Source organism: Culex pipiens, chromosome 3 (assembly GCF_016801865.2).
Source record: "Culex pipiens pallens isolate TS chromosome 3, TS_CPP_V2, whole genome shotgun sequence".
NCBI lineage: Eukaryota > Metazoa > Arthropoda > Insecta > Diptera > Culicidae > Culex > Culex pipiens.
In genome coordinates this window covers 151,600,961-151,623,913 of record NC_068939.1, presented here as the reverse complement: position 1 = coordinate 151,623,913, position 22,953 = coordinate 151,600,961, and the positions used below count along the sequence as shown (strand labels likewise).

Genomic DNA, 22,953 nt, shown 5'->3' with positions numbered 1-22,953 from the left:
TTGCACAATATGACAGCACTGCGCTTTGAACCAATCAACGAGTGCGAAAGAGAAAGAAACAAGAAGGTAAAAATCTGACATATTCCAACAAATTAGATGTGTTGACAGCTGTCAACAGCGGGGCGAAATCGAGGGGTCTGAAAAATTCCACATTAATGATTCGATAGACTTTGTAAAAAAATCAAAAATCAAACCATATTTAATCAAACTTTATTAAAGAATAATTATTAAAAAATCATTTCAAGAAAGAATAAAAAATATTTAAAAAAAAACATTAAATTCTTTGTTTTTTTATTTTTATTTTTTTCCGAAAAAAATCGCAAAAGTTCAAAATTTTACGAAATCTGAAAAAAAAATCTTAAATACAAAAATTCCGCTATTTTTTACGACTACAAAGGAAATAAAATTGATTTTTAAATCAATTTTGAAAAATTAACTTCGCAGTTCTTCATGAAAAAATGCCCTACTTGACAGCACTTTACAACGGGGACCATAGCTTGATTCAATAAAACGTTGTCATGTAAATACTCTCAAACCCCGATGGTTTGACAACAACTGTTGTCAAACGAACGGGGTCACTGTTTAGTTTGACACCCCTTTTACCTAGCGTTCATACACACTACCAAATGTTTGTTTTGATAGTGTGCGTGAGCGCCGTGTAAAAAGTGACAGTTCGTCACTTTTTAGTTTGACTTTGTCAAACCAACGGGGTACAAACTAAAAAAGTGTCAAACGAAAAAGTGATCAACCATCGGGGGTTGAGTGTAATAAAAATTCGTGATTCGAATTCCCGGAGTGAAATTTTGGCGAGGACCCAGTACGAACCTGTACGAAATGTATTTAAATTTTACAAGTGATTTTTTTATTTAAAATTTCTTTTCTATCTAATTTCTGTTTTTTTTTTATTTAAATTTTTGAATTCTTCTAGCAAAACAATGTAAAAGGGCCGAAGCCGAAGTGTAAACAAAAAATCTATCCTGCTCGTTCCTAATGTAAGCATCAACAGACGTAAGCAGGATAGAATCTTTGTTTACACTTAAGAATTCGGCTCCGGCCCTTTTACATTGTTTTGCTTCCGGAATTAAAATTTCAGAACCTTTTCAATTTCAAAATTGTCAAACTGAGGCATTTTAAAATTAATTCTGGCAGCACTATCAACCCCACTCACACCATCACGCTCATTCAAATCTCGCCCGTTTTTCGCCCACCCTCTTTCTGCTGTCAAACACACAGCCCACAGCCCACAGCAGCACCGCCGTTCGTTCGCCGTGTCAGTTTGTGTTGGGTGGCGCATCAGACAGCAGCAAGAGCAAGCAGGCAGTGCGTGTGTGCGTTTTTTGGCTTCTTGTTTTCTTCTCCACCCGCAGCAGCACCAGATTTCCAGCAAAGTGGCGTTCGTGTGTGTGGCTGCGTACAGTGTGTGTGTGCTCGAATCTGTTTAGCTGCTGATCATCATCACTCATTTTCGGTTTTCTCGAGTTAATTCGAAGCCCCCCTCTGCAATTTCCAGTGTAATTATTGGTGTTAATTCGATAAGCGGAATGTTTTGAGGTGGGAAAAGTGGTTGAAGAGGTGCAGAAGACAATCGTTAGCAATTTAGCCCAAAAAAAATCTGCAAACTCTTGCCAAAAAGTTCGCGGCAGAGAGAAGGGGTTTGTGAATCAATTTTTGGACACCCAAAAGTCGTCGCCTGCTACCAATGATTTGCTGACAATCGGCAAACGACAACAACAACAAAAACCTTTGCTGGAGGAGGAGACGCAATCCCCAACCAGCCAGAAAGAAACAAAACTCAGGAAAAACCTTTGCAGAAGCAGCAGCAGGGCGAGGACAGCGGCAAAATGTCGACGGATTCGGGAAAGAATGTGAGTACATTGACAGGGGGTCGTAAAGCAAACACCACTGCTGGCGATGAACTTGAAATTGAGGGATTTGCGGGTTGGCCGGAAGTGGTGCGCCGGCAGCAAATCGATAACCATTTTGGCGCTAGTCCCATTAAAAAAATGGAGCAAACATTTATTCCAAACAATCATCTTCAAGAGGAAAATCCTCTTGACCCTGCACCACTTCTGGAGGAAAGGACTCTAGAATTTAAAATGAGGCGGAGACTGACGGATAAGCGTTTCCACTAACTATAAAGTCCCTCCTTTATGTTTTAGTGGGTAGTACGAGGAAGAAGAGAGTGTGCGATTTATTTATTCCAAACGAGGCGAGGCGAGAGAGGTTGCGACGACTGTGGAAGGCCATTCCGCGAATGAGTCACTTTTTTAATCGGCCCGAGAGAGCTGCTAAATAGTTGAGTAGAGTGTGATTACGGAACGGTTCACAATGTTGTCGATTATGTTTTTGCGTTTTAAGTTACATCAACTGACTTGACTTGTTGTTTTAGATATTTAAGATGTTTCGAGAGTTTATTCACTTAAGCCTATTACGGATTCAAGAAAGGCTCCTTCTAAAAACCAAACTTTGATTGTGTTTAGTTCAACTTATTTGTTGCTTTTATTTCAATTTGACAGTTCTGCGACATGAAATTATTTTCTGGAATTCAGAGAACATTAAACTGAGATCAATTCGTAAGCCTTTGCAGGGTTCATGTTTCTCAGTTTGGATTTTGCTTGCACAGAAAATACATAATTAAAATAATGATTCGCTTTGGAAGCTTTTGTTTTGATCTTGCGCCTGATGTGTCGATAAACTGCACATTTTAATGTTCAATGTTAAAATGTTGAAAAAAAATGACCCAAATCTTTGTGGATGTGGGCTTTTTTCTTTTAAAAAAACTAAGGTTCTCTCTTGAAATGCATATTTTTAACAAAATAATGACTACAAACACTGAAACCAATAAATTCCAAGGTTTACTATGGTTTTGTAAAAAGTTTGATTATTTTTTGGTGGAATTTTCAGTTAAAATGAGGTGATCCATAATTGTTGGAGGTACAATAAAATTCTACAATTAAGTAACAGCCCATTTGGAGGCAGTGTTTTGTTGCTCTTGATAAAATAGTCTTGAACGGGGTCACTTTTTAGTTTGACACCCCTTTTACACAGAGTTCACACACACTACCAAACGTTTGTTTTGACAGTGTTCGTTAGCGCCGAGTAAAAAGTGACAGTTCGTCACTTTTTAGTTTGACTTTGACGCTTTGACCAACCAACGGGGTACAAACTAAAAAAGTGTCAAGCAAAAAAGTGACCAACCATTGAGGGTTGAGTGTAATTTGTTAAGGGACCTTCCATAAATCACGTGGATACTTTTTTTTTTTGAAATCTCAATAACAAAATATAAAATATTTCATCCATAAAAACTTGTTTCAATGAACATTATTAGTTTTCAATTGAAAATGTGATATAAACCATTTGAAGAATTGTTAGCAAAACATACATTAACATTATTTATTTACAATATTTGCTGAGAAGTGAATGATACGAATACTTATACGATGTTAACAAAAATCACTAGGAAAAATATATTTTTGGAATCATAAAGTTATCACAAGGATGATATAATCAATGATTTAATTGCAGTTATTTTCAAACCAAATTTTAACAAGTTTTGATTTTTCATCAAAAAGTTATTAAAATTTACTGAACAAGCTAATTGTGATAAGTTTTCAAAAGATTGCACAGAATATTTTTAAAAATTAATTAATATATTTTTAGAAATCAATTAAAAGCAAACATTCATATAAAAGAAACATTCAGTAGAAACATTCGTCTTTCCCTGAGTCAATAACTCATTTACCGAAGGATTTTTATTGTTTGGAATATAGAATGAAAAATAGAATTCTATTAGAGTTCAGTAAAATATTGAGAAAATGGATTGCTAGTTGACTACATTTTTAAGAACATTTCAGATTTTTTCAGAAATACCAGTTTTTGTTTGTTTTCTGTTCTGATCTTGCATCAAACTTTGAACATTTCGTACAGATTAAATATTTTTTGCCTATTGATTTTTCATTTTGTTTTTGAAAAGTCAGATGAAAATAATAAAAAATGCTTATACTGGGCAAAATATCGCAGAAAACTCATGTTATTTTTATCGTTTTGGCTGGAAAAGATAGTTAAATCTTGCTTCGATATGAAATTCAATAAAATGTAAAAAGATAATTTAGAAGCAAATTAGCTAAAAATGTTTAGCAGTATTAGTCGAAAATTAAAAAAGCAGTACAATAAATGACAATACGCATGCCCTAAATTTCGTTTCAAAATATAGATAGATAGAGATTTTTTTTTTTTTTTTTGAGATAGATCCCATCCATAAACCACGTGGAAATTTTTTTGGAAATAAGAGAAATTTTTTTTTGTCTCGTTCAAATTTAGTAAAGAATTGTTTTAGTCTGTTGAAAATTAATATAAAATAAAGCATAAAAAATAGTTTCTGTATTTTTATTTCCAAGATTTTAAGAGTTATTTTAACATTTTTTACGTTCCGCGAAATTTTCGTGAAATTTGGTGTTATGAAATTAAGGTCCCCGTGAAATTTGCAACTTTTCAGCGTGAAAAATCACTAAGCCTACCCATTTCCCTTTGAGATTGTCGTGGCAAAGATTTGGTGACGAACACAACAACACGTTTTTCTCGGTATACTTGATTTGGCATAATAGAATCTTCAATTATGGGGAGTATACAAGTACAGACCCAATTTTTTCAGTCGGGTTTAGCGAACACATCAAATCGATCAGAAAATTCGAATATTATGGATTTTCGAATATTTACATTCCGTCAGCGGGAGTGGCATTGGAACTAATAGCACAAAATGGTTGCATTGGTTATAGGGAAGTTATAAGTTATCAGGAAATTTGGTAATAAAACTGCATACCAACTTATTATATATTTAAAGTTTATCATGTATCGTCTAATAAACTTTTTTTTTTTGAAAAACTCATTAACTATTAGTGGAATTACTAGTTTATTCATCATGGAAATTAAAGCATTATTTTAAATACATTGTAATCTAATTTTTATAAGTTTGTTTATTTTTTTTTTGAAACAAGCAAAATGTTATTAATATGTATAATATCCATAGATCCATAATGGCATAGACAGTGCGTTATTTCAATTGGGTACTAAAGCCCTATGTCAATTTTTATGTACAACGGTAAAAGACACGATTAAAAACCATTTCTGATCACCTTTTTTTTCATTTTATTGCATTTTTTTTTTACAAGACAACATTTTTTCGATGGATCAACTATGGTCCCCTTGGAACGAGCTGTCAAGTAGGAGCTTTTCTGTCAAGAAGGACCGCGAGGTTAATTTTTCAAAATTGATTTAAAAATCCATTTTAAACTCTTTGTGGTCGTACAAAAAGTCATTGTACTAAGAAAAATAAGCTTTATCGCTGTAAACAATAAAATCAGCAATCTAAGCTTCATTTTAGGACCCAATTGTGATTGTCAGTTGTCTCATTGTTTTTGTTCCTAATGCATGTCTCCCCTTCGTACAAAAATTAACTGATCCCAACATGTACACCAGACGGTATTGTTATGCTGAACATCTCAACCGGTAGCGGAGACACCCCCGCCATTTGAAGCAAACAGCATGGATAAATATGCCTCATCTCATTTCTCCACGCTCTAAAATTATAAACACTGCAACCGGTGCACATCTCACAACAGGCGAGGTATCATCTCGGTCACAGCCCTAAAATATAAATAACTGTAGCGTGGAGCGTTGATTCCTTTCAAAAACAGTTTTTTCTTCTTTTATTGTTGAGAATTTAAAATGTTTTATCTCGAATTGATTTTTAATGTGTTTGTGAAACTTGACTTTTGTATAATTTCAAATATTGCTCAAAAATACCCTTTTTTACTGTGATTTACTCAAAAAAGTAATCTTTACGCTCAACCGCGACTGATGATGAATGCCATGGGTTCTGTGAATTCAAATAAAACAACTGAATGCATCACATTGAAGCAGGGCGGGCGCGCGCCTCTGCGAAGGGAGAAAATCAAACAACAAAACCAGATAGAAGTAAAAACAACAAACTGTGTATTCCTACTGCATATATGCTCGAACACGAACAACTGATTACGGCGACGACCAACTTCCTTCAACTCCGACCACACAAAACACACACTGCAAATGTTTGTGGTGCTGAATGCATTTCTCTGAATATTACAACAACAAAAAAAGAGCTAAGGGAAATTTCGGTATGAATCATGGCAACTTTCCAGCAAACGCACCAAAAAGTGACCTCCAACGGGCTCGAACTCATATCGCATAAGACCGATGGCGAGTAATTAACATTAATTTTGCCTTTATTGGCCGTAAATTCAGTGCTGCAAACCTGCCAGACGTCGCTGCGCCCTTTCTTTTGTGTATGTGCAGTTTTAATTCTTTGCAGTGCAAGTGCACGTTAGTTGATTGCACCCAGTTGCACTTTAATCTCTGCACGTTAGTGGCAGTGAACGAGCTTGAAGAGCTGCAGTTATGGTCTTTTCATTTTCAAATTTAGTTGATTTTTTTTAAATATTATTTTGCATTTTACAATCATTAAAATAAATAAACAATCTGATAAAACTTATATTTCGCAAAGGATTGCTATCTGCAAAGTGTATCCATAGATCATAATTTACTTTTCTGGATCCCTTCCAGGGAAGAAACTTTAAATTTCAACCTAAAAATTTCCAATCCCCCTCCCCAAATCGATACAAACTTCCGCAAACCAGCAAGGTTGTTTTCAACGCAAAAACTATCTATCATAACCCGACAAAAGATGGGTGATGGTGCAAAAGTAAAGTTGCCTCTTCCGGGCTGCCCTCCGATCGCTTTTACTTTCCGAAAGTTGGGCGCTCCTTTGCTGCCTGGCTGTGATATAATGCGCTTTTGCAGTGGAATTGGTGGGCAAACGGTAACGAACGAACGAAACTTACTAACTGGCGAACAACAAACGGTGGTGGTTATTAAACCGTTTGAATCGTCACTAATTTTCTACGCCAAACCCAGCCAACCGGGGCGTTTACACACTTTTACTTGTGCGGCAGCACAGTGAAAATGAAATAAAAGTTTTTTTTTTTTAAAAGATTGAAGGCGAATGCACGTTTAACTGCAGACTCTTAGTAGTGAAAATTAGTAACATATCAAATTTAAGAATTAAATGTTTTTCAAAATCTGGTGAAAAACTCCTGTTTAGTTGGAAATGTTCAAAATGCAAGGATACATAGTTTATTCATATTTAATTCTCTTTCATGAACAAAAAGACATAAAAGATAGGTTTGCTTTATAGTTGTTGGCAGGGTTAACAGATTAAAATTCAATAATAAATATGCCATGAACTGATAAAAAAATTGAAACAAATCTGGCTGACAAAAAACTATCAAACTATTAAGCACAGAAAAAAATGGTGGTAATATTCATCAGGGAATGGTGACAGATTTTGTGTCCAAAAAAATGTGTAATATTACATCAGGAACTGGTGAATTTTCATCAGGTTAACATTTTTACACAATTTTTAGGTAAAATTACTCCAAAAGAGGTAATATTCAACCAACCAAATTTTCAACCTTCCAAAATTCAACTTTTTTTTGGCTTCGGTTTTACAAGCCTCCATACAATTTTGGCAGCTCTCCTTAAAAAAAGGCTATTCAAATATTCAAATTAGTTTCACTCTAATAAAAATAAGCCATTTTTTTTATTTGACTTTTCACACAAAATAAAGGGTTCCTAATTGTATTTAAAATAATTTTAACTTGCTAATTTAATTTTACAGTTAGAAATAAAGTCAAAATAGTTTTTTGAACTGTTTTCCACGTTTTTCAGCAATTAAGATTTTTTTCGAAAAAGTGGCAACACTGCCAAATGAGTTTTGACCAAACTGTGTCATAGCTCTAAAGGTGGCATTTTTGGTTGTCTTATCATATCCAAAAAAGAGATTTTTCCAAGGATTTAAAAAAAATATTTTGCGTGGTTATAGTTTTTGTGTGAAAGGTCGAATTCGAATAATGGGTAATAATTTTTAGAGTGTAACTACTTTTTGTGACAAGTCCTTCTAGAACTTTGGCGAAAACACCAATTCGATCAGAAAATTCGTTCCAAGATTTTTGAATATTTTAACAGCTGCCAAAATAGTATGAAAACTTGTATAGAAAAAGTTTTACAAAAGATGGGGGATATAGTAATATGAAAGGATTTATGGGTTTGTATATTGTATTTATGTTTGGGGGTGTTGTGAATGAAAGTAGAGTTTTGAAGTTGAAGAGGTTTTTTGATATGGAGGGTTGGGAGTTAGAGCGAGAGTGAGAGATTGTTGGTTGGGGTGTGTAGGGGGAGGTGGGGAGGTGGGGAGTGGAGGGTAAAAGTTTAGTAGAGTGTTGGTTGTTGGTTGGTGGGTTTGAATTGTGGGGAATTTTGGGGGGGGGGGTGGGTGGGGGTTTGTGAATTGTTATTAGATTTGGAAGTGTTGAAGGGTAAATGTATTTTAGGAGGGGGGTGTTGTAGTTTTTGTTGTTTGGTGGTGGGTTGTTTAGTGAAAGTTGTAGGGGGGTATTGGATGGGTTTTGGGGTGGTTTTTGAGGTTGTTTATAATTTTTGGTGAGGTTTTTTTTTATTTTAAGGGGGGAGTGTTTTTTAGGGTTTTTGGGTTTTTTTGATTTTGTTTTTTTTTGATTTAATTTTTTATGGAATGTATAGTTCAATCCGAAGCCTCGATTATCCGAAGGTTTGTATGGGACTTCGGATAATCAAATCAAGATTTTTTTTTTTGTTTTTTTTTTTTCTTTTTCTTGTTTTAAACATCAAATTTGAGTTCTGCAACCCCATTTTAGTCAAATTTGAATAGATGATTGCCCATTAAATAATAAAAATGCATTTTTTCAATATTTCAACACCGCCATATTGGCCGCCATCTTGGCCGCCATCTTGGATTTAAAAGTTTTAAATCACTTTAACGTAGTTTAGGGGTCTCAACAATAAAAAAATAGGCATCGAATTTTTTTTTTCGTAATTTGATAATCCGAAGTTTCGATTATCCGAAGTGAAATTTTTTCGAGGCCTTCGGATAGGGGAAAGTGGGGCAAGTGTAACAAGCTAAGGAAATGCTCGTTATAACCCATTAAAAAGTTAAAAAATCTGTCGGATTTTATTATAATCATCTTATTCTAGGTCTTGACTAAGACTTTGTTAGAACAATTTTTTTTAAAAATCCTCTTTTTTAATGTAAAAAATTGATTTTAAAATTTTTGATTTTCCGTACGTTCTACTCAACTAGTGGGGCAAGACGAACAACCCGTTGGGGCAAGAGGAACAATGCATGAAAAAAACATGTTAATTTGCTAACAATTGAACTGTTATCACTTAGATACATCAGATTAGAATGTATTTGAAAGGTTTCTTGCATTTTTAGATTAAATAATAATATTTTACTAAAAAAATGATCGTTTTTACGAAAAAAAATATTACTTAGATGATAAATAGTAAATTTTCATAATATCACTTTATTTTGTATGGATTTTTTTTTTAACAATTGTTTATCAGTTTTTAAGTAAGTTTATGTATTTATTTCCCAATAAAATATGTTGTTGCAGCAATTCGTATTTTTTTTTCCATACTAAAAATCCATATGGTACACTTGCCCCACCTGAACAAGATTTTTTAAAAGCTCTCAACAAAAATAACCAAAAGTTAAATCATACTTTGTAATAGGTGCATGTAATTGGTAGGGACACTACTAGGAAAAATAGCATTTTGATAAAATGAGCCTTAAAACGAACTCTAAGCCTTATTTTGTACTTTCCAAATATTATAAGAAAACAAAGGTTTTGAAAAAAACCTTCATTAAATCTTATGCCCCGTGGCGTTTACGTCGTTTTGGCGTTTATGTGGTAGTAGAATCAGCTAATTGCATTGCTAGCAACAATTCCTCATACTGGAAATAATCAAAATTGTAAAAATTACGGCCGTACGAGCGATTGTTCCTCTTTCCCCATATGGTCGTCTTGCCCCACCTTCCCCTAATCGAGTTTGGACTGTAATTCTTAACGGTACACATCAACCATTGCTTTTGCACCCAGAATTCTGTTACAGACATTTTAGTATCTTCAATACTACGGGAACTATCGATATAATTTTTTATGTATCCCCTAAATTACTGTCTTCGTAATTATTTACAACAAAGTTTGTCTATTTTTACAATCAGATTCTTGCAGGATTGGGTCCGTAAGTTTGACAATTTTGGGAAAAGAAGACAACAACTTCCTTGGTTGCTGTGCACCCTTAACGCAAATTTCATCAAAAAATAAAGTTGTACCCTGATTTAAAAAAAAATGTACCCTGATATATCACACCAACGTTGAAGGGGGGAGACAAAAACTTTAAATAAAATTTGTGCCAGCCTAAAAACTACTTAATCTTTCAACAAGTTTGAACGGAAAAAGACGTAAAACTTTAAAGCAAACATGTTTTTTCGTAAGTTCATAGATATTTTGTAACTTTTTGACTGTAGCATAACTGTAATGACGAATAAAGTATTTTTTGCAATTCCGTCGTGAAACTACCTTACATTTTCTGTCATTCTTGAACGACGAAATAGCCTTCTTTTCTGTACCAAAAATAACAGAATCGAATAGCAACACTTTTCAAAATAAATGCTGAAAAGTTCTACTTTTTAGCTTTTTGTTTCGAAAAGTAAAATTTTTCAGCATTTTTTGATTTAAGCGATTTATTGACAAAATACATGAAAATTTGACTTAAAATTTCACTCAATGGGTGCTTTTCGGAATTGCAAAAAATGTTGTATGGAACTCGTTGCAAAACTTGATTTTTCAGCACTCGTCGTATTTATCTAACTCGGTGAACCTCGTTGTACGACTCGTGCTGAAAAAATCCTCTTTTTGCAACTTGTTGCATAAACTACTATTTTACAATTCCGTTGTGAAGCTGTCAACTTTCCTGTCTTTCTGGAGAACGAAACGGACCACTTTTCCCTACCAAAATGACAGAATGAAAAATTAACACCTTTCAATACCAGTGCTAAAAAGTAGAACTTTGAAATGGGTGTTGAAAAGTTGAACTTTTCAACACTATGTATGTATGTATGTATGTATGTATGATCCCCATACCCGCAGGCAACTTGGTCCCGAAACACATGTGAGCGCTAGGTGAACAATTCGATCATCTTTTACTCCATAATCTGTACACCCACGTGCATAAGTTTTTTTGCACGAATTTTAATGCTACAAAAACCGGCGCATAGATCAAAATGATTTCCCGCTTCCCTCCCCAAGCGCCGGAAATTTGTAGCGGGTGTAGGGACACTTCGCATAGACGCCCTTGCTCCCATCACGTCACTGAGGGTATGGAGCGACGAGAAATTAATAAGCATGCCCCCTCAGTCGAACCTTCATTAGAGAAGCAGGCAATCCACAACTCACAGCGAACGACCAAGGGAACACCCTACCGCGTATATAGTAAGATTGGCGTGGTTGGTCTTTAGTGAAATGTATGGATGTTAGAGTGGATGGAAGTGTCAATTGAAAATAAAAATGGAAAGCTCTCACCATATACGAAGAATCTTCGAAACCAACTCATTTCCGATCATTTCGCCACATGTCACATGAATCGTGACTTTTCTTGAATCCCTGTCTTGATCAGCAGAGCTTCCGGCAGCAGTCCTGATACCGCACGATTAACTGCAAGCGACCCACTTTAATGAGGATGGATGATGATCACCACCCACATCTGCTTCGACAATTCTTGAAAAACGACGTCGCCATTCTGGAATTTATGTTGGTCGAACTGGAACCACACGAAACGCTCTAGCTGATGACCACTTCGTGGAGCTACCCAGGTCCTGTTCTTCTTGTTGCTGCTGACATCTCCTCCCGGTGGGGCAACTCTGCCGAGTCGTGGAAGTCGTATTTCAAAAATTTCACCGAAAAAGTCTGCCTTTACTTCCATCACTTCAACTACAAATGTCTTGAACCGAAAATTATAATGAGATCTCCGTATTTTAAGAAATTTTACACTTTTAAAGACGATTAAAAGGAAAAAAAATGACAGCGCCCAAAAAACGCGTCCGACCACGGGCACAGATTGCTTCGATCACTTCAGTTGAACTTTTCAACACTAGTATCGAAAAGTAACATTTTTTAATATTTTTTAGTTTTGAACGGTGAATTTACTAAACACATGAATGGGGCCTCGTGGCGCGGTAGTTAGCGGCATCGGCTGCCGATCCCTAAGTTGCTATGGGGCGCGGGTTCGATTCCCGCCTTATCCTCCTGGCCTTCTATCGGATGGCCTGGCCTTCTATAAAATGTCGGTTCATGTGCGTAAACCTTCGAACGCCTAGAAATGAGCAGAAACTTGCAAGAGAGCACAAAAGACCCGGGTAGGGAATTTCCCGGGAAACGGGAAAAATATTTTTGAAATCCCGGGAATTCCAGGGATCCTGGGAAATTTTTAAAACATTGATAAAATCTATGTTTTCATTATACTTGGAATGTTTTTCAAGCTTAAAATCATTGAATAAGTTCAATACTATTCATTAATGATAAGTTCAATATAAACAAGGATAGCAATTTTTAGATAGTTTGAAAGATATGTTTTTGTTCTTTATCGTGCTTTGGTTTCTAATCTAATTTCTAATCTAATGTGATTCAAATTAAATAAGTCTCTTATAAATACATTTTTTATGACATGATTAGAAAATCTTTTAAAAAATAACAAATAAAAAGATAACAAATAAAATTATACCAACCAATGTTAAATGTAAGATAAGTTTAATGTTTTATTTAAAAAATATTTTACAAATTATCTTCAAGTCACTAGCGCCAATTGGAGAAAATCGGGACTACAGTCTAAATAGGTACAGGAGCTTTTAAAGCAATTAATTTGTAACAAAAAAAAAATCAAAGCTTTATGCAAAAAAATAATTACTGAAACAGCTGTTTTAATTCGATGCATTCGTGATTTGCCAAAGATGTTTCATGAAAAATAATTTCAATTGATATACATAACTTTTAAATTTAAAATCATGATATACGCAGTCTTTTCAAAAAATTATGAAATTGAATAAAAAATCACTAGGCAATTTACGGATCGGTTATTTTTTTAACAATTAATACTTTATAAGTCAAACTAATACTGATATCTAAAGTTAAAAAAATAGGTCCTATAAACATATGAAACTAAATAGCTTATAGGATCTTTTCAAAAAACCTGGATGTATGCCTTAATAATTCATTTTTATTTTTTTATCGCTTTTCATCTATTTTCACAGCAAAACCTGAATTTCTAGATCATGTTTTTTAGAATTCCGGATTCCCGGGATTCGAGAATACCCGGTTTTGGAAAAATCCCGGGAATTTTGTCCCGGGAATTCCCGGGATGGACGCACTAGACCCGGGGGTCGTTAAAGTGAATTGCTTTGCTTTTTTGAATGTTTGACATAAAATTCTATTCAAAAAGCGCTTTTCGGAATTGCAAAACATGTTGTAAGTAACTCGTTGAAAAACTTGATTTTTTTAGCACTCGTCGTATTTATCCAACTCGGTAAATCTCGTGTGATAAATGTACAACTCGTGCTGAAAAAAATCTTCTTTTTGCAACTGGTTGCATAAACTACTATTTTGATACTTTTTGTTTCGTTATTTCGGAAATCAGGTTTAAATTTGAAATTTGTATTTTTTGTTTGTTTAACAAAACAGGGGAATTAAATTAATTAAATATTATTTAATTAAAAAGAATTAAATTTTGAAAACTAGCCATTTCAAAGGTTATTTTTAAATTTTTTCCTTCCCTGTCCAATTCGTTTTCCTTAGTACCAGAAAACTCTCTCCCCATTTCGAACAAATCAGCTGTTGAAAGGTAGTCCATATCTCAGCCCAGGATAACTCCAAAACAAAATAGACCTCAATTTCTTATCTAAAATAAATAAAAAATGTTTGCAAACGCTGCAACAATTTATTTAAAAAAAATAAAAAATAACACTGTTGATTTACAAGAGTCTTCACGCGTTCCTCATTTCCATTTTCCAACTTCCAACTTGTTGCGAAAGATGCAAACCGTTGCTGATATCCATCCACGCAAGAGTTAGCGTTTAAATTTCTCATTAGACTTCCTATTTAGCCAACAGTTCACAGACCTCGCGGCTCCGTTCCACTAGCACTAGCCATTCCTCTGTTTTCGGAATTTCTTTTCGCGAGCGAGGGTGGTGACCAGAATGCATAATACCGCTCACCACCAACTTTGCTTGCTGAACGAAGAAAGAGAAACTGCACACCTGGCTCGGCAATTTGTTGGCACGTCTTGCTAATACGACCCACTTATTTGGGCAGTCGATCGATTTGGGGACAAACGGGGGAAATTTTCCTGGAGGGGACGACGTCGCCGTCATAATGAAGTTGTGACTGCAGTTAGTTGTGACGACTGTTTCTTCGATTGCGGTTGACGTTCGGTGTTGGATAACGTGCCGTTCGCGCTCAAGATCATGCGAGATATCAAACAGTTTTGTAAACCGCCTGTCTCAGGGGTACGGGTTTTGGTTTTGGGGGTAGGTTTCAAACGAGAAAATGACACTTTTCTTCTTCTTTTTTTTTGCAGTTCTCAAATGTGGAAACGTCGGGTTACGTGGGCTTTGCCAACCTGCCCAACCAGGTGCACCGCAAGTCGGTCAAGAAGGGCTTCGAGTTCACGCTGATGGTGGTCGGAGAGTCCGGCCTTGGGAAGTCCACACTGGTCAACAGTCTGTTCCTCAGCGATCTCTATCCGGAGCGGGTCGTGCCGGATGCGATCGAGAAGCAGCATCAGACGGTGAAGCTGGACGCGTCCACCGTGGAGATTGAGGAACGGGGCGTCAAGCTGCGGTTAACCGTGGTGGACACGCCCGGCTTTGGCGACGCCATCGACAACAGTGACAGCTTCAGCGCCATCCTCGAGTACATCGACGAGCAGTACGAGCGATTCTTGCGCGATGAGAGCGGGCTCAACCGGAGGAACATCGTCGACAACAGGATACACTGCTGCTTTTACTTCATTTCACCGTTTGGCCATGGGTAAGGACGTCAATCAAACCAACTCCACAAAATCACCAACTAACCGTTTGTCATTCAAATTAGCTTGAAACCCCTCGACATTGAGTTCATGAAGAAGCTGCACTGCAAGGTGAACATCGTGCCGGTGATCGCCAAGGCGGACGTGCTGACGAAGAAGGAAATCCAGCGCCTCAAGTGCCGCATCCTGCAGGAGATCGAGGACAACGGGATCAAAATCTACCCACTGCCAGATTGTGATAGCGACGAAGACGAGGACTACAAGGAGCAGGTGCGACAGCTGAAGGAGGCGGTACCGTTTGCAGTGTGCGGCTCGACGACGCTGCTGGAGGTGAAGGGCCGGAAGGTGCGCGGCCGGCTGTACCCGTGGGGCGTGGTGGAGGTGGAGAACCCGGAGCACTGTGACTTTATCAAGCTGAGGACGATGTTGATGTGAGTATGATTTTTTTTTAAATAGTTAGGAAATTTTATAATTGAGCAATTCCATGCCAAATAGGGAATCGGTTGTACCGGACCCTCTCCGATTTCAATGAAACTTTGTAGACATGTTATCCTACGCCTATGAAAGCCATTTGTGTGTATATGGAGCCAGTTTCACTCGATTGTGACAATTGTGAAGGACGTCAATGTTTTAAATATTTTTGTAATTCGGAATATAAATATCGCTGTATCTCCAAGCCGTTGCATCGTATCAAAAAGTGGTCAAAGACAAACTTGTTGGAAATTAGACGGGCTTTCTGAAAAAATACACTGAAAGAAAAAAACACGTAACTTTTATGAGATTTTTTTTTATTTTTGAGCTTAAAAGTCAAATTTGAAGGTGAGCCCGCGATTTTTTTGGTTAATTTTTTTTTGTGAAAATAGCCTAAGATGTTACAAAAAGACTCACGAAAAATGCAGGATGGAGCAACTCACCTGAAAAAATACAAAAATCATTTACTGAAACTGTTTTTTTGAAAAGTGCTCTAAACGTCAAAATTTTCAAAAACCGAATACGGTAATCGATTTTCCAGACAATTTTACATAAAAGTCTCCATATTGACCACTATCCTAAGTCCAATCCTTGTGAAGTTATAGCGGTTTTAAAAATAAAAATGTTGAAATAATTGGTTTGTTTTTTGATGGTTTTTGACAATTTCTATATGACAGACTTGCTTTTCCGGTCTCGTAAATATTTTTTACCGGAAAGCTCGTCCAATTTCCCATAAGATTGTCTTTGACCAAATTTCAATTGCAAGTATGGGCTCACAGATATAAGCTAATTGTATTACAATTCAATTCAATTCAGTTTTTATTCAGTAGATAATCAATTCACAATGTGTTTAACTATTAAGCATAATAGAGTTTTGGAGGTCCTTTCAGCTATGTGTTGATATATTTGTCTAGTGACACAATTGTTCATTACTAAAGGGCTAATCAAAGGTAGGAAAAAGTTCTAAGAAAAAACCTACACAATTACTAAAGAGACGGGATAGTTAGAGGAAAACTTAAAGATAGATCACAGAATGATTTTGTCTTTTGACGTCGAAGAACAGCGCTGCACGAGGCAGCTTATCCATTGTACACGAATTTAATCATGAGCTCTCCCAGAGCCATGAACTGTTCTGCCTTGTTACGGCAGGCACGAAAACGGGTTAACATTTCCCCCGCGAGAGCGAAAAACTCTGGCAGGGTAAAGAGGTCATCTCCGGACACCGCTGCTTGTTCCGGAACCGTACCACCGCTCGCCGCGGTCACGCTTGCGTAAGAACCTCCCCAGCCGGGAGGAAACGCTGGAATATTCCGGTCAGCCGCGCCTTGTCCAGCTGCAGGAACGGTTGATCTTGATCTCGGAGGTGGCCGGGTCGCTGGAAGCTTCTTTTTCCTCTTAGCCTGCTCCTCGAGGTAGGCCTTTCTCGCGGCACAGCCACGGAAGTTTGCTGTATGGTTTCCATCGCAGTTCGCGCACTTGACACGAGACCGTTGCTGCTGAGCGTCGCTTTCGCTCAGCCTTGCTTTCTGGGGAAGTTTGCACTTCTCCGTGAAATGCATTTCACCGCACTTAACGCAGCGCGGTTGGAGGTTGCAGTTTCTTGAGCCGTGGTTGAATTGTTGGCAACGGTGGCATTGGGCTGCGTCCGTCGAGTTCTTAGAAAAGTACCTCCAAGTCACCCAGAAGCCATCCAACGTTTTTATCCGCCGGAGGTCCTGAAGCTTGACGGTACCACGGTCGAAGTAGAGAAGGTACAGCACGTGGGTACCCGTCACCGTGGTCGTTCTTGAGAGCACCTTGATGTCCCGGGGGTGAACTTTTGCGTCGGCAAGGTGCCCAGCCAGTTCGTCCACTGGCCGGTCCATGTACCCTTGCAGGACTATTTTAACCGGCACTGTTTCAGCCGGGTCGAATGTGAAGTATTTCACGTTGTTCGATTTAAGAACGACAAGAACTTTATCAAACCCAGATTTATCAAACGTGATTACTTGGACATTCTTCTTCCCGATCTTCAAACAGTAACTAAGACCCATCATTAGCTCGTCCACGGTATCTGCTAATGTGTCGACGACAAATATCGGCGGAGGTCTTCTTCCCTTCGCCGCAGTTTTGCTGGTTTCTGCTTTCTTCGACCCGCGTCCAGGGTCGTCGTCGTCGTCACTACTGCTGGTGCTGCAGTCGTCTTCATTGTCCTCATCATCACCACTCAGCGGCTCGAACTCGTTGCGTGTGGGGACGGGGGTGACGGAGGGGACGCCGGAGGCCTGCCGGCCTGCCTTAGCTGTCTTCACACGTAGCTGGTACGGGCTGCGATAGTGTGGATGCAGCTTTGTTTTGTCAATGCCTTCCAACGCTGTCGCCGCGGTGGAAGGCTTGATTTGACTATTGGCCGGATTGTTTTTAGTAATCCGGCCAGGAGACGGGTTCCGCGAGGTCCCCGGTGCTGCACTCGAGTTGCCATGCCTAGCGCCACGCTTGGGCATCTCCGGGCGGCAAGTTCGCGAAGAAACACTTCACCCGCGGCGTGAAAATCTCGAAAATTATACGGAGCACTAAAACTTTGTTATGGCTGGCTCCAACGTAGGTAGCCCGATGAAGTTCGCTAATTGTATTACTCATAACTGAAAACAGAATATTTTTTTCAGTGTAGTTCAGTGGATGGTAGTAACCTGGATAGTAAATTATCTTAAATCATCAAAAAAACGAGTTATTTCGAAAAGTGGTCAATGACAATCTTATGGTTAATTGGACGAGCTTTCTGGTAAAAATATTTACGAGACTGAAAAAGCAAGTCTGTCGTATAGAAATTGTCAAAAACCATCAAAAAACAAACCAATTATTTCAACATTTTTATTTTTAAAACCGCTGTATCTTCACAAGGATTGGACTTAGGATAGTGGTCAATATGGAGACATTTATGTAAAATTGTCTGGAATATCGATTCCCGTATTCGGTTTTTGACTATTTTGACGCTTAGAGCCATTTTTCAAAAAAACAGTTACAGTAAATGATTTTTGTATTTTTTAGGTGAGTTGCTCCATCCTGCATTTTTCGTGAGTCTTTTTGTAACATCTTAGGCTATTTTCACAAAAAAATTGAACCAAAAAAAATCGCGGGCTCACCTTCAAATTTGACTTTTAAACTTAAAAATAAAAAAATCTCATAAAAGTGACATGTTTTTTTCTTTCAGTGTATTTTTTCTGAAAGCCCGTCTAATTTCCAACAAGTTTGTCTTTATACAATATTTATAAAAATCGAAAAAATTAAATACAACATATTTCGAAAACGGCATACTTTATCAAAATTTCTGCTAAGTATTTTTCGGTTGCATATTCTAAACTTAATCTAACAAAAATGTCCCTTTTTTCATAAAAACATTAAAACATTAAAACATTAAAAAACATAAAAGAAAATATATGATTTTATATTCAAACATACAAAAATGCGGATTTTGGAAAAATGATTTTTCATGTTGAAAGAATAATTTAAAACGTTATTTAATATACCTTTAGGTGGTTGGTGCCTTCTTCTGATTTATAAGGTGTGATTTCGTCCGATTAAAAATAAAATGCAGATTTTTTGTCAAGAAAATACCGACACCGTCTTTGAAAAAACGCGACCCTACCCCATTGAAATGAATTGAATTGTATATGTATTGAATGTTTGGCCCTTTTGACACGTTAGTCTTGATTAAAAAAAAATGAAAATATTGTTTTCGGTAAGATCGGAAAATTTATCGAATTTTTCATATTTTAACATTAAAAATCGGACCATTAGTTGCTGAGTTATCAACGTTAGAAAAGAGAGACTTAGAAAACATCAATTTTACTGTTTTTAAACCATTGCAGCAACTAAGGGTCGTATCAAAAAAGTTCAAAAAGCAAAATACAGAGAATTTTCTCAGCATTTGTAAATTTTTTTTTTGAAAGGTGGGCAAACATGTGCACTAATCTGAATAAAAAAATGACAAAAATGCGACTATTTTCAAAAAAGTTTCCTAAAGATGGCTATAACTTAAAAACGGTACACTTTATCAAAATTTCACTAAAGTATGTTTTGATTGCAAATTCAATTTTACATCGAAAAATGAAGTTGAAAAATTTTTGCGACCTATATTTCGTTTTTTTGAAAAAAACTGTATTGATTCAAAAAATCATAACTCGGTCAAAGATTCATTCTGGAAATTTCTGAAAAGTTGGCATTTTATGTCCTCTAAAACATATCAAAAAAATAAAAAAAAATAAAAATAGTGTTTTTTTGTAAATCAAGTTTTAGTGATAAAAAGTTAAATGAAAAAATCACCAAATTTTTTTTACCGTGTATCATTTTTTTCCAGTGTAGTCCGTATCCATACCTACAACTTTGCCGAAGACACCAAATCGATCAAAAAATTCCTTCAAAAGATACAGATTTTTGAATTTTCAAACATCATTTTTGTATGGACAGCTGCCAAATTTGTATGGAAAATTATATGGACAAACTAATGATGCAAAATGGCTTCTTTGGGCATACCGAAGGCACCAAAAAAGTTTCAGCCGGATTAAAAAATACAAAAATTAAAATTAAAGAAAAAGACCGATTCCGTAGAGAACTGCTCTCTACTGATGTCAAAGTTAGTTTCAAAGATATGTTTTGAGTAAGATTTCTTTTATTTTTTTCAAAAACACCAATAAAAAAAATCTTACTTGGCGGCTAAAATTTTATCCAAGGCTAAAAAATTGCAGGTTTTTAAACATACATACAAAAAATTCAAAATGAAAACACGGATTTTGGGAAATTGATTTAAAGAAAAATTAATGCAAAAATCGGCAAAAAACGTGTACCGTAAACTGGAGTGACTTTGATAGCCCGGGGTGACATTGATAGAAATTTGATTTGGCCACTAATTTGATACATTCAATGTAACAGTCACCTTTTTGCATATATGTTCGATAATAAGCTATCCCTTAATGCTTACATACTCAAAATTCTCAAAAATGTTTCGATATTAATTTGACGGGCATTTGAAAAACTTATCAAAGTCACCCCGGGCTATCAAAGTCACACAAGTTTACGGTACTTATTTTATCTGAATACACTGAGCAAAACTTACACAGCTCAACGAAGTGTTCTACACATGATCTGGCCCTGCTGTACAGAGCACTCAAATATAAATCGCAAAACACTTGAAATTTCGGTGATTGACCATGAAATAATGTCAATAGCCAAACACTTGAATTTTAAATGGTGTTGAAAAAAAGTACATACAAGCGATTTACAGGTTCTCGCTTGCTAGTCGTGCACGCTACCACTGCGCCGGCCGGCCAGTTGAAGACGGGAGTGTTTTTTGTGCTATTGGTTCTTGCCTCGCTTCTAGCCTTCGATGAAAGTCGCGCAAAAATCAATCAGTGAAACACATTAAATTCATGTGGATTATCACGTTGACTTTGAATAGTGCCTGTTTTGGGTAGATCTTAAGATCATTTTCAAGTGTTTTGCTCATCACTTTGAATAGTTCAAGAAGGTGGGACAAATTCATGAGCAAAACAATTGAAAAGCTTGAGCCACCCGAATGAAAATAACATGTTAAAAAATACCAAAAAGTCAACCGCCCAAACACTTGCATTTGATAGTGGTTTGGATTGATGTTGAAACACAAACCAATTAGATCTACGATGTGAATTTATTCAATCATTCAAGTGTTTGGGCACTTGAATAAAAAGTGTGGCATATTTTCTGTGTAGTTTTCATTTATACCTACAACTTTGCCGAAGACACCAAATCGACCAAAAAATCCTCTAAAAGATACAGATTTTCGAATATTTGCGTACCATTTTTGTATGGGACAGCTGTCAACATTTTATGACTAAACAAATGACACAAAATGGCGTCTTTGTTCATAGGGTTATTATCGTTTTCCAAAGAAAAAAAGTTCAAATAGTTTCCTAATTATTAAATGTTTTTTTTTGTTCACGAGGCATTCAATTTAAAGTAACAAACGTCACTGCTGAACAATTTAAAAAAATTTCCATCTTCCGCCTCTTTCTTCCAGCACCCACATGCAGGACCTGCAGGAGGTGACGCAGGAGGTGCACTACGAAAACTACCGCTCCGAGCGGCTGGCCAAGTCCGTCCGCAAGAACACCAACTCGATCAGCAGCAAGGACGACGGCGGCGGCGGCGCCATGAACGGTGCCACCGAGGCAGCGTTCACCGAGAAGGACCGGATCTTGCGCGAAAAGGAGGAGGAGATCCGGCGCATGCAGGAAAAGCTCGCCCAGATGCAGGCCAAGATCCAGGCGCAGAAATAAAGGTTACCACCGCGGGCAAAGTGACAATGGAGGCGGGAAATTTTAATCTAGATCGAGGGGAAGGGAGGGAGGGGGAGAAGGAGACACGGGGAACATGCCAACCAAGGACCATGACAAGAATTACTCACCACACCACAGATCGTCACTTCCCATTCCTAGAAGAGAGCACAACTCGATGCATGTCAAGATGTAGATTAATATTTTTGTAACCGATTGTCGATTTTGCTAAAAGTGTAAGGCATGACCAATAAAAAAATCATGATGTGTGTAAAAAGCAAAACTCTAAACGCTCATTTTTGGGAAACTTCTTAACAAGCTTCAGCGTTTCAATGTTCTATTGTTGAACTAAATCACGCAAAAACACATAATAAAGATCAATTTTTGGCTAGCAGAACAACGAGTACAAAATTTGTCATCTGCCACAAAATTTGTCGTCACACAAAGCAAAAAAAAAACCATCAAAAGCAGAGCAGTTTCTTTTTGTTCCTGTTTAAATGTGCTTTTTCTAGGTTTTGGCAGCAGCTTGTGCTTGCTCGTGAAAACGAAATAAAAAAAAACTAAAGTCAGGTTTGAGTGCCATCATCATCATCTGTGTCTGTCCGAAGCAAACAAATTTCAACGAATCTCTGTCTCATTTTTGGCTGAGCACTTCGCTATATCGATTCATTCATTAAGTTTAGAGTACGAACTAAGGAAGCAATACTATGTTGGCACACGGGAAAGATAAAATCGGGAAAAGTTTTATTTTTTGATAGCTTTTTTACGAACGATAAGAAGTAGTATTTTTGAGGCATTCGCAAAACAAAAATGCTTGTTTTTGTCTAGCTATTATTTGCAACTAGGTAGTGCGCGTAAATATATACAACAGAAAGAAAAAAAAAACTTCAAATAAATTTTCTACCTTTAAAGATCATAAAGCAGAGCATCATTAGTTGTTAGTGGTACTTAATTCAGACGCATCCAAATTCTCCTAAAAAACAAAACCGAATCGCTTTCGTGTGCAGTCAGTGGTACGGTGAACGCGCAGGCGTGCTAGAGGTAAGAAAAAGCGTTCAAGTCACCGTCTAGAAGTGGGACGCGCGAGCCAAGAAATAAGAAGAAACAATATATATTCACGGAATTCAGTAATCGTAACAAGTGACCGGAACGAAGTTATAAAGCAAACGGGAATGAATTGAAGTTCAGAACTACAGAAGCAGTA

The 22,953-nt window shown here is 36.8% G+C and overlaps 1 protein-coding gene across 1 annotated transcript; it reads left to right on the top strand.

Moving 5' to 3' along the window:
• The first annotated feature begins 1,254 nt into the window (after positions 1–1,254).
• Positions 1,255–22,531, top strand: LOC120420009 (septin-1). The gene is made up of 4 exons (XM_039582912.2): positions 1,255–1,865; positions 14,542–14,993; positions 15,057–15,422; positions 21,494–22,531. Exons 1-4 carry the CDS (start codon positions 1,842–1,844, stop codon positions 21,750–21,752), a joined length of 1,101 nt encoding a protein of 366 aa, XP_039438846.1. The 5' UTR covers positions 1,255–1,841; the 3' UTR covers positions 21,753–22,531.
• Positions 22,532–22,953: the final 422 nt, after the last annotated feature.